The sequence below is a fragment of the Sesamum indicum genome, linkage group LG8 (genome assembly GCF_026168435.1).
Source record: "Sesamum indicum cultivar Baizhima isolate 11 linkage group LG8, ASM2616843v1, whole genome shotgun sequence".
NCBI classification, from domain to species: domain Eukaryota; kingdom Viridiplantae; phylum Streptophyta; class Magnoliopsida; order Lamiales; family Pedaliaceae; genus Sesamum; species Sesamum indicum.
In genome coordinates, this window is record NC_142664.1 from 26987771 (window position 1) to 27000801 (window position 13031).

The window sequence follows — 13031 nt, forward strand, 5'->3', positions numbered from 1 at the left end:
TACGTCCGTCTCTGATATTAGAAATGGATTTAGCTATAAAGGGTCCAAATATTAAATTTGTATTATATTTGTTCCTGTTTCCAATTCTAATTTTGAAATTAAATACAAAATTTTAGAGACGAATGCTTTATAGCAATATGGTTAGCTAAAAAAAGAAGCACGCTAGAAGGTAAAAAAAAACTATTGGCTACAATATTAGTGTCTGTGGCTAAAAATCATGGTAAATAACTACTATCAACTATGATTAAATAAAATGGATACAAAACACTAGCTTTTCCACTGTGAAAAAAATTTTTCGCCACGGCTAAGAGCCATAGTCAAAACATTTGTCATGGCAAATATTTTAGCCACCATTGCAAAAACTACGACCAACAACTGTTGCCTAGCTGTGGTCAATAACTATTTACTACGACTATTTATTATTAATTATGACAATTAAATATAGTTAAATGTTATAATTCTTTTAGTGATATTTATTTGAAAAAACAAAAAAAGAAAAACTGTTAATATATTATGGGTCCTAGACTGCGTCAAGCAATATATCATAAGAAAAAATAATAAAAGTGAAATTTTATGCATAGTTTAAATTATAAGAATTGAACTCAAAATTGATTGTGGCGGCAAATGATAAGCATAAAGAAACTAAGAACAAAAAATATTGAATAAATAAATATTTTCCAGAGGAGAATGAAAGAGAAAAAAGATTGAAATAGATCAAAATCAGACCAACGACCTTGTAAACATTCTTTTGTCATGGCCTTTAAAGTTGAAGCATGTTTACTTACATAATACCATAAAGACATACAAACATAATATATGATTCAAGGTGTATAGTGAGTCGGGTCGGTTCAAGATCGGCACGGTTCAATCAGAAAAAGTTCAGCCCAAAATCAATCCATTATTGTTTATGATCGGTCTTGTTGTAGTCCTGTGCCTTTAAATGGGCCCTAATTGCGTCCATTTATAAACTCTGACCTAGCCCGTGAACCGGTCTGGCTAAGGCTCGAGTCGGGACCAGATTAGACCCCGATGAGGCTCGAATGTGCCTATTTTATTTTATTTTATTTTTTTATGAAATAGTGCTTCTTTTTTTTAGTAATTACTTAAATTTATGGTAGTATTATGAAATAAAATAAATATAAAAAAGCTACTAGAATAGTTAGTTTAGGAGAATAAAATAGAATTTATATGCCATGCATTATTATTATAAGAAAAAATGGCTTGGCACAGGACCAGGTGGTCCTAGGCTATTGGGCTGGGCTGGTCCTAGATTTCAATACTTGAGACCTGTCCAGTCCCAAGCGAGCTTGGGCTAACCGAACCCCTTTTTTTATTGGTTCAATCCGATTTTGGACCGGACTAACCCAACTCAGCACATTGTACATCTTGACGTATGGCTGTTGTTGCTCCGTCTTTTAAGGTTAAAAGTTATTGACAGATATATTTTTCATCTCTGAAAGCCCACCCTCTTGTAGTGTCCACCTAATTTTGTTCAGATAACATATTAATGTTATATAATTTTTCTTCTAATAGTTTAAATTTTTAGATGACGTGACTATTTAGTATAATATCATAATCAGACCAAACAAGAGATCTTATGTTTAAATTTTACTACCAGTCATTATAAAAAGAAAGATTTTCACGTGCAGAATTTGCACGTGAAGAGGTGTGTCATGATATTAATATTAAATAATTCTCTTTTATAATATCTTAAATTAAGTAATTGTTTAACCGTGAAAAAAAAATAAAACAAAATAACTCGCTGCATGTGTCTATCATATCTGGAGAGAGCAGAACTTGCGCCGCTTTGAGCATGTTGATCGACCATCGAGCACCATCGCTGCCATCATAGTGGACGACATTAGACAGAGAATCATAAGTGCTAATTTATCACACTGTATTAGTACTTCTGCATTATATAAACTATGGCGTATCCCATGACAGGTCATGGTAGAAACCGATATTTAAATGTTGTACTGTACGCATATATCTTTTTATTAATGAAACTTACATTTATAAAAATAAAATAAAATAAAATAAGACATCTGTATATCCAATTAAGAGGGTTGAAATAGTAAGATTATGGAGATGTTCAACATATTATTATATAAAAAAAAATAATGCTTGAAAATTAATGTGATCTCGTTATAATTTTATATGAGATAGTACTTAATTATGGAAAATTATTTTTATTTCTGAAAATAAAATTTTACGTGAGATGTCAATAATAATAATAATAATAATGTGAAAACTTTTATGATTAAACGGCACCATAAATTTTGGTGCGGAATCGTTAAGAGAAAAGATTGAGGTCAGAGGGTTTTTGGCACTTATATGTCCCACCTTTCTGTTCCCTGTTCTGCGTAAAAATGTCTCCTCATCCTTATATCTTTGTTATGTCCCTATAAACAAATTTCTCATCACATTTAACAATTTATGTCAATTTCCCCCAAAACACTACACCACATATATATATATACTTAAATAAAAATAATAAATTATTATTTATTAAATAAATTGATTATAATTACTAATATTAAATATTTATATATCACAACATTGTTGTATACACTAAACACACATAATTTTTTCGTCATCTTATCAACGTTCATTTCTTAATCTAAAAACGCACATAGACCACAAATTAGACACGAGTGTCTTGTGGGAGCTAATTACTGACTTTAAGAAGGAAAAAAAAAAAAGAAGTATAGAAATTTAATATATAATAATTTAAGAATAGTAAATTATGTTAATTGTACCATATCAATATGATGAGTATATATTACATAGTTTACACTATTTAATATTTTTACGTTGGGTAAATTTAGTTCTTGATCATTCATTTAGCGGATGCAATTATACTAAGGAAGTTGAATAATAATGCGCCACCACGCAATGAGCACTTGTCATCCATCACTACGCTAGACAACGGCTAACGCGATCGATGCCATCACAATTATGATAAAAAATGTTTGATAATTTATACTATTACTTTTGATCGTTCATAAATTTTGAGGCACTTGAATATTAAGATATAATGTTTTTTTTTTAATTATTCAAATGTAATAATCTGCATTTTATAAAAAAAACTAAATTTTGGAGCTTTTGGCCGATCATATTTTACAAAATCAATCATTATAAATTATTTTTTTTATAATTAATTATTCAAAAATTAGACCAGACTCTGAGAGTTATATATCACCGTAATATTTTTTTTTTTTAAATTTTTGCTTGATTTTTCCAAAGTCCTAATTAGTAAATGATTAAAGCACACACGTCTTTTGCATAATGTTGTCTTTTTTCTTCCCTATCTAAAACTAATTAATTAGTACAGAAAGATTCTGAATTTCCCAAATATTTAATAATGTGTTTAAGAGCTGATCTAATAAAGTCATTTCCGTGCTTAAATTAATTATTTATCCAAATTTGTCCGTATTCAGATTGCAGAACGCAGAGCCGGACAGCTACATTATTGCGACTGTCGGCTGTGCTTTTTTACAAGTACCTACATTTATTTTATTTTATTTTTAATCATTCTTGTTTATTCTATTTATTTTAATCCCTTTTTATTTTATTTTTTCCTAATCATTGTTGTTTACGCTCACGTACGATTAATTACAGACGGGAAGAATACTACTTCCTCGGGAAAATAAATTGAACGATCATAAATAATTGTGCCTAAATCAATTATTTTTTTTCTTTTTAGATAGACGTTCAGATCACTTTAACTCCAATCACCCCCATAGGTAAAGATATATTCCAAAGATCATAAATCGGTCGTGGGAACACTTAGAACTTAGTTGTCGCTCATATCGATAGATGTCCACAATTTTTTAACTGAAGGTCGTTCGTTCTTACTAATTGAATCGACAAATATTGACTGTTGAAACCAACTATAAATTAAATTACATCGCCGCGTTGAGATTAAACCTAATTACATTGATACCTCTTACCGTTTATAAAATTATAAATACACTTCTTGAGGGGTTATTTGTGAAAACTTCCATCATTAAATACGAGGTGTATTTGTAATTATAATTCCAATTTTAAATAATATGCTTACAATTTTATAAAAATATAATTTTTTTATATAATTAAATCTAATCTCATAGGCGATCGATGTAATTTACGGAGTATTTTATCTGAATTGATTCCTTCCAATTGATGAAATGATTGGAGTAGTTGGTGGATACGAGAGAATTTCAATGGAAATGGGATTTTGGAGGTCGTTTTTATCCTCGGCAAAATACAGTGACAACTGTCAACGAAATTATAATTCTCCATTTTATCATGTATAGAGACAAATTATGAGTATTTTTATTTAAATTTATCAATATTATAGAATTTATGTATAGTGTCGTATTTCTCCTTTGTTTAATTCTTCTAACACTTTTCAAATTTATTATTAAAAAAATTTAATATTCCATAGATAAAAATGATAGTTAAATAACTAGAAAACGTTTGTCATGGCTTTAATTATGGCAAGTATTTTAACTATCCTCACAAAAACTACAACCAACAATCGTTGCGTGGCCATGGTGAATAACTATTTGTCACGACTATTTACTATTAATCATGATGATTAATTATAGTTAAATATTATAGTTTTTCTAATAAATCTGTGTATAATCAATTATATTGTAAACATTGGGATCTGGACGAATTTAATATACATTACAACATAATAGAGTGTGAAAAATTAATGATTGTTAAAATATTAATATTAACTGTATTTTCTCTTTAATTATTAATTTAAATTTTAAAATGAGATAATCGTTTAATTAATATAATATAAGCCAAACAAAAAACTATGTGTGTATTAAAGAGAGAGGGGGGACAAGTTAACAGCATTACTTCAGGAAATTTTCGTGGTGTGGGTTTTAAAAAATGGTGAAGGATATTTTATTCCACATTAGTATTACATAAAGTTTATATACCAATATGTGAATGGCATGCATCATGATTTTAAGATCATAATTTAATTTAATTATATATTATAATAATTTTTAAAAATAATACGTATCAATCACACATTGGTGGCGTATCGAATTGTGATAGAAAGTTATTAATATTTTAAAAAGGAGTATATATGGCCAATAAGTTGTTAGCAAGTGAATTAAATTTTAAAGTAGATTGTTACCAATGAATAAAATCTGAAACGTTATAATCACGTTTTTTATTTTACGCACGCACTTAATACACACGCTAGCATCCATCGAACATGAGATGTTTTGTAGAAAAATTTTGTATCCGAACCTTACCGTCACACTTACTAGAAAGGGGTTCAACTCTTTAGTTCATGTCCTGATATAAGGATACTTGACAGACAAAAAAAAAAAAAAAAATCTAGTAATTTCAAGGGGACCTGACACAAGGGTTATTAAAGAAATAGGGAAGATATATAGAAGTATATTATTATTAATAATAATATATATGGCTTTAAAATGTGGATGAGGAAAGACAAGAGAATGTCTAACTGTGAGAGGATTTTGTATTTCATAAATTAATTGCACATTACTATGATTGCAAGCCATAACTAATCATGGGAAATTCTTGGTTTCAAGAACTTCTTCCCATTTACACATCTTTCTACTCTTTTTGTGTTGGGAATCTTCCCCTATAACTCTCTCCATTTTCAGATGGTTTGCTACAATTAATTGCTTCAACCTCTATTAATTTCTTCTTCTTTTTTTTTAAATGAAACTGATTGATATTTACGTACATCATTAATTTATAACATTAATTAAAAAAATTACATTATAGTAGATTAATCTTGTGTTAATTCCAACTAATAGATTTAGAAATAAAAATTTTAAATCCATAATAACAAATTCACCATACTTTTTCGGATAAATCTATATAGGCTATAAAGGGATTTTGAATTCTTGAATTTCCATTTCTAACTATATATATTATGGCGCACTGCAATGAGTTTTCAGTTCATTTAATATGGAATTATTTGAAATTTTAAACTGAATTCGTTCATCTAAATGCAGCTTATGATAAATCCGTGTGCTGTGTTGAAGTTTATAAATGTTTTTATTATTAACGTTTGATTTTAATCCATTTATAAATTAAAATTTAAACTATAATTATTTAAAACCTGTTTAAAATGTGTGGAGTGGCATCATCAAATAAACTTATAAGTATTTTGTATAGTCCCATAATTAAGTAAAATATTATGAGTGATGCAGAGTTGTAAGAAATCCCTGTGTTTTTTCCCACTCCTTGCCAAATAAAAATATCTGTTTGGATGCCCCCACAACTGCTGTCAATCTCATTATTATTTTCTTAAAAACCCTTTGTGATAAGACATAGGCAAGTCATTTTTTCACAACTTCACACCCGTTTAAGAATAAAATAATTAAATCCTAAACCATGATTAAGAGAATAAACTCAAAATTAATTACAATCTTACTGAATGTGACCTCCTTTTAAAAGCTCCTCCCTATTGACTTGATTCCCTATTGCTCCCTCTCTCTCTCTCTCTCTCTCTCTTGATCTTTGTGGGCAATTCTTTGCTTTAGCTTTTGCCAGCATTGCAGACTCCAAATGGGCAGGCATTCTTGCTGTTACAAGCAGAAGTTGAGGAAAGGGCTTTGGTCTCCAGAGGAAGATGAGAAACTCATAAAGCACATAACCAAATACGGCCATGGCTGCTGGAGCTCAGTTCCTAAACTGGCAGGTATGTATGTATGTATGCACATACAATGAAGAAAGAAAGCGATTTCAGTGTCCGTATCTTGCATTTCCTGATTCTGTAATAATATTCACTGTAGGTCTGCAAAGGTGTGGAAAGAGCTGCAGATTGAGGTGGATTAATTACCTGAGGCCTGATTTGAAAAGAGGGACATTCTCACAGGAGGAAGAGAATTTGATAATTGAACTCCATGCAGTTCTTGGAAACAGGTTACATGTTTATGTAGTCTTCACTCTTACACAGCGGTGTCCCATGATTAATTCCATCATTTCCATGTCTTTTCTTCTAACATTCTCGACTGCTTTCACTAAAACTCAGGTGGTCACAGATTGCTGCACAGTTGCCTGGAAGAACAGACAATGAGATAAAGAACCTATGGAATTCTTCCATCAAGAAAAAACTGAGACAAAGGGGAATTGACCCCAATACACACAAGCCCCTCTCAGAAGTGGAGAATAATAACGAAGAGAAGGCGTCTGCAAACAGCAAAAACAATGAGAAAACATCTGAAGGATCCAGCGAGCTGAGCTTCGTCGACGCCGATAACTCTAACAACCTCGGACTGGCAGCAGAAAAACCGAAGCCGACTAGTTCTGTCGCCCTGGACCGGTATTCGCTGTTGGAGAACAGCGCCGGCAGTACCAATTTGGGCAATTCTTCAACCCATGAATTCTTCCTCAACAGGTTCCATGATCAGACCTCCTCCTCCAGCTGTAATAAGCCTTCTGATTTGACCGGGTTCCTCTCCTTCCAGCAGATGAATTACGGGCCCAACATCGGGCTTTCCATGAACCCCAACACAACCCTTTTCTTCAATTCAAACTCCAAGACTACAGAAATGATTTCTGATCATTTCAGCGCTAGTAACATCGCATCCACTCTTCTCCCCTCAACCTCGATTCTCTCAGCTCCGGCCCGAATAAAGCCTTCCATCAACTTCCCCTCTGACAATCCTTTCAGTGTGAAATTTGAGAACTGGGATTCCTGCACTGTAAGCAACAATGGCAGAAATACGGGCAACGTAAGCAGCGCAAGCACTGATCAGCTGCAGACCAACTGCAGCTTCTTTGAAGCGAATGCTTTTCCCTGGACAGCTTCGGACTGTGGGAAAGCTGAGAAAGAAGCCCATATTGCCTCATCAGACAGCGAAATCCCAGAAGACATCAAGTGGAATGAATATCTCCAAACTCCGTTTTTACTAGGAAATTCAGGTCATAATCCAGGCGTTCAAGAAATGTACGGAGACACGAAATCACAGGCGCAGTTTGCAGCAGAAGGTTCTTTAAGCAATTGGCATCATCAAAATCAGCAGCAACAGTCCTTACAAGCTGCAGAAATATACGGGAAGCATTTCCAGAGGCTCCCAGCTGCCACCTTTGGACAGTTTTCTTAAATCTTAGCTTAAATTTCGATTCCTCCAAGGCTGCTAATCTCTTCAACAGGTGTGTGCTATAGAGTTTTATTCTCAATCTGTAAATAGGGACCATATACAGAATCCTCAGCTTCTTGATACCGACATTTTTCGATTTAAAAAAAAAAAAAAAACAAGAATTGCTCCTGTTTCATTACCTTTTTTCATCTTTAATTTGTGTGTGTGGTTGGTCATAGAATAAGTCGTGTTTTTTCGTTTCCTTTTTCCTCCTCTTCAAATTCGTCTATACATGGTTTTGTTAGTTTGTCTATTATATATGCGATTTACAGGTTGTAAAATCATTCGTACATGTTAATATTTGAACAGTCAATCTTTCTGTTTACATTTCGAGGTTTTTACCCATGGGAACCACCCTAATTGTCCAACCTAGGAAACTCCTTTCGAGACAGTGACTATTAACCTGTCTGAAAACGTGTTTAAGTTCTCTGATTAAAACCTCTCCTTACTTTTCTAGCCCTTGCTCACCACCAATCTCTTTCTGTACCAGTCTATCCAAAGAAAACGGTACAGAAAAATCTAAAAGAGAAAAAGAAAGTCGCGATTCATTAGTGGAAGATTCAAAGAACCATTTCCCTTAACGGATGTCTATATAGTACGTTGTCTCCTGTGGATGGAGATAGTTTTCACTTTTCACAGTCTTTAAGTCAATTTCCCCACCACCCATAGAATTGCACATCAAGAAAATAAAATTAATCATTTTATAAATTTACGATCGTGTGTCTAATACATGCGTTATGCACACACTAAAATACGCGTGGATATATACATGCATATATACATTTGGTCTATGTAATATCCATGTCTAATATAAACACAATACTTATACATGTATATACACACATGTATAATATACGCTCTAGAAAAAATTAAAGGAAAAAATTAGCACCCGACAAAAGAAAAATTAAGTCCTATGAATGTCCTTTTGTTATTTTTAGGGTAGTAGCTAGCATTATCTTGATGAGAAGCACCGGCAAATCAAGAACTTTCAATTAGCCTAAGGGGGCTATATATATATATGTGTGTAGCTCTCATTGCTTGGTGAATGGAAAGGTAGTCACAAAAATTCAATTGGTTTGCTGACACTGATTAAGTTAGGACAACTCCTGAGGGGGGCATAACCTTTTACTACTTGTAGGGGGAGCAGAAGATGAGGGTCTCTAATGGTGGACACATCTAGATGTTGATGTTGACACTTGAAAAAAGGAGAAAGGGAAAGCAAAAAAGTCCCAAGAATTCTACTATTGACATGAAAACACAAGAGTATGAGGAAAGCCCTTCTTCATTTAATTAGGTTTTTTTTTTTTTTTTTTTGAATTACCTAGAACCATCCACTACTTTTAATTAAAGAGTTTCCAATTCAAAGTTAATTACTTTCCTAACAATGGCAAATTACATTTCTAGGGACTTTTAGATAAATTTCAGTCAGCACGTAATAAATAATTGATCAAAATATATATGATCACCAGACAAACATACATACACAAATTCTAATACTCAACTCGACCTGCATCATAATTTTGAAACTTGTCAAAGGACCCCAATCGCACCTTTTTCTACAAGGTACGTGAAAAAGGACAAACAATTTTCATGTAGAGTGATGAGGGAAAACAATTCCAATAATGCAGAGGAAAGAAATTTCAATCATAAGGATTTGAGAATCAAAATGGCCCATTCGGATATATGAACTAAACCACATGAAACGTATATGTTTGTGGGGTATTGATACAGAGGTCTCTTTTGTGTGCCCACGTGCATACAAGAAAATGTAGACTCCCCATATTAATTGAATAAGATGTTTAATTAATTTGTGGGGCATTATATTTATTTATATGATTAAATTGAAGGTTGTAATATTATACACCCAATAATTAATAAATAAATTAAATGTGTAGTATTTTTATTCGATGTGGCTATGGATGCATGTGAACCAAATTATTGAGCCCTTTACATTGGCCCTACATTTAATCTTCTACGCACAAGAAAACAAAGATGCAAGGAGTGGAATTGGCTGCCAGAATAAGGAAGATGAGATGGCAAATATTTTTAAATTAAGCTATATTTCCATTCTTGAAATCGCCCTTCACGAGTAAAGATGAAAATAATATGGATGCAATTAATTAATAAAAAAGATTATTGGGGCTCCTTTGACACGGATTGAGAATGAATCCCGCGTGCGCAAAGGAGTTTAACTCTTACGTTCCAATTCCAAATAGGAGTATGATTTCACTTTCAATATAGAATGATGAGAATTTCTATAATTAAATTCCACAAAATAAAAAAATGATTTTTTGATGTAAGCAAGAACTAATAATTTTCAACTAAATTTCATTTTTTTTATTACAAAAGATTCCTTTATTTGGAAGTGAGTGTATAATTGGACTATAATTTTTTATTTTGATTTAACTTAGTTTATTAAAGAAAAAGAAATTGTCATTTGGGGTGTGGTAAACACGGATATTTTTGCAACTTTTTGTGATTATATGACGTACGTCATATCGCACTAATTAAAGTCGTGTTTATTTTGAGTCGAATATTTATAATAATTCAACATGCTATTCATTATTTTTCTTGAAATTAAATAAAGGGAAGAATATGGAATCATATGATATATGTATAGGGACGCATATATATATACATGAGGCAAATTAAAGAACAAATGACAATGATGATAACGGTGACAGTGTCAATGATGATGGAGGTGATTAAGAGATTTAATTAATTAATTAATTATGTATTATTTTTAGATTCTATTCTAAACATATATTCCGACGTTTTAGAAATAATTTAATTAGTAACTGGGTGAATCGCAATTCACTCTCATGTGATATTAAAAATAAGTAAATTATCTTACTATAAAAAAAATATAGCAATTTAATTATTCCCTGTAGTTTTAAAAATGAAGCAATTTACCTCTCTGTCTAAAGAGATAAATTGCTTTATTGTAAAAAATATAAGAAGATAAATCGTTGTATTTTAAAAAACACAAAAAGATAAATTGCTATTTATTTTTTTATAGAAGAGTAATTTGCTCATTTGAAATATCATAAAAAAATTGCTTGCATTTTTTCCATTACTAATGATACATATTCGCTAGAAGTCGAAAGGAACAGGCCTTCGCCTCCCAACTTTTTTGAACAATTAAATATAAATATTTATTTAAAAATTCGGTCAATGCCACCTTATACTTTTCGCATGGTAATTAATTAATAGTAGCTATTAACCAATTTACTTAACATGCTCTAATGGCGAATAATAAATAAAAGGTTTGTAGACCACATAAGTTGTAATAATATATAGATAAAGGAATAAACCAGGGAAAAAAGGTTTTTTTTTTTGCAGTACTTGCGCAATCACCCTATTTATGTCCTATTTATTTATTTATTTTTATTAATTTTCGCTATGCTATACATCACTACGGTTTAATAGGCATAACAAATTAATATTATCTACTACGATCTAATAAAATCTGTGAAGGAACTTAAATTAACAGTTGTTAATCAACATTCCTTATGGTTTTACTTAGTGCAAAAATATTTGTTATAATTTTTAATTATAGTTAATGTTTTGCCTCACTTATAAAAATAGCAACGAATAATCGTAGTCCATTTAAAAATAACAACTAATTTTAGTTTTACCTTCCCTAGAACAATTTTACCCTTGAGTTGACTAATCCAAACATATAAAACAATTACATATATAAATATTTCCTAATGTTTGATACAAATTAAATACAAAACACACCCCTTAGTTGGTGAAATTGAGGCCCTTCATAAAATTCATGGGCTCGAATTCTACAGTATGCATGGGATGTTGTTCTACTGCATGTAGGTGTTGTTTAGATTTATTTATCTGATATTATTGATCAAAAGCAAATATTGTTTCAAAGATAGCTTCTCTTCTTTCTTTCCTTTTTTTTTTTTTCAACATAACATAATATATTATACAAAGTCACACCAAAACAAGAATTATATAATTTCATAAACGTTAGTGGCCATTGCTAATTTCTCAAACAACAAGAAAGTATTTGTAATTATATCAAAATCTACATCCCATTTCTCAATCAAAAAGATAATCTCACGGGGAGTTGCTACATACGTACCCAATGAAATCCCCTCCCCAAGTAAACAAAATGAGGTAATTGATCATGAACTAATATATATTCCAACCTGTGAGAAGATTGTGATCATCAACAACAAACAAACTATTAATTACACAAAAATAAATAATTATTGTTAATTATTGGAAAAGATTCCCGTTATCTTTTTTGTCTGATTTTTCAACATTTTGTTTATGTAGGGAGACATTGATTCCAGGGAGAAGACGACTTCCCAATTTTGTAAAGAAGCATCCATGAGTGATTGGCATCAAAACCCAGTTTGATTCTTTGTCTGCAGAGAGAGAGAGAGAGAGAGTGTGTGATCATCACAATTCACACACACACACACATATATATATATATATATAACTCAAATTAAGCCGCCTTGTAAGACTAAGACCATCATGTCCTAATTTCTTAGTTACATATGTTACGCCACTTCATTTAACTTCTTTCTGTGTTTTTTTTAACTTAACGAAAATATTGCAAATTTGTATTTATAATGTTGACCCCTTTGGCGGGAATAAGTATAATTTAAAAAAAAAAATAAATAAATTATAGGTCATGAAGTGTAAATATAATTATCCCGAAAAAATAACTTTGGACATTAGTATAGGACTAGAATTTTTGTGTGCATATATATATACACACACAAGATCTCAGGGTATAAACTTTTTTTATTATGAATAAAATTATAATTTTATAATATTGTGTGCATACAAAATATAAATAGTTGAGGTAATCTTATATTATAATTCACGAAAACCTGTTGTAATAAAATCAATATGAGCAACCGGACAAGT

General features: G+C 31.2%; 1 protein-coding gene across 1 annotated transcript; it reads left to right on the plus strand.

Annotated features, from left to right (window-relative positions):
• Positions 1–6392: 6392 nt before the first annotated feature.
• Positions 6393–8454, plus strand: LOC105169011 (transcription factor MYB61). The gene is made up of 3 exons (XM_011089268.3): positions 6393–6685; positions 6780–6909; positions 7019–8454. Exons 1-3 carry the CDS (start codon positions 6553–6555, stop codon positions 8091–8093), a joined length of 1338 nt encoding a protein of 445 aa, XP_011087570.1. The 5' UTR covers positions 6393–6552; the 3' UTR covers positions 8094–8454.
• Positions 8455–13031: the final 4577 nt, after the last annotated feature.

What these genes read in the sequence shown, in the direction of transcription:
- LOC105169011 (XM_011089268.3), top strand. Translation starts at nt 6,553, where the DNA reads ATGGGCAGGCATTCTTGCTGTTACAAGCAGAAGTTGAGGAAAGGGCTT. An exon ending in CTCAGTTCCTAAACTGGCAG is followed by an intron (nt 6,686 to 6,779) that starts GTATGTATGTAT and finishes TATTCACTGTAG; the next exon opens with GTCTGCAAAGGTGTGGAAAG. An exon ending in CATGCAGTTCTTGGAAACAG is followed by an intron (nt 6,910 to 7,018) that starts GTTACATGTTTA and finishes ACTAAAACTCAG; the next exon opens with GTGGTCACAGATTGCTGCAC.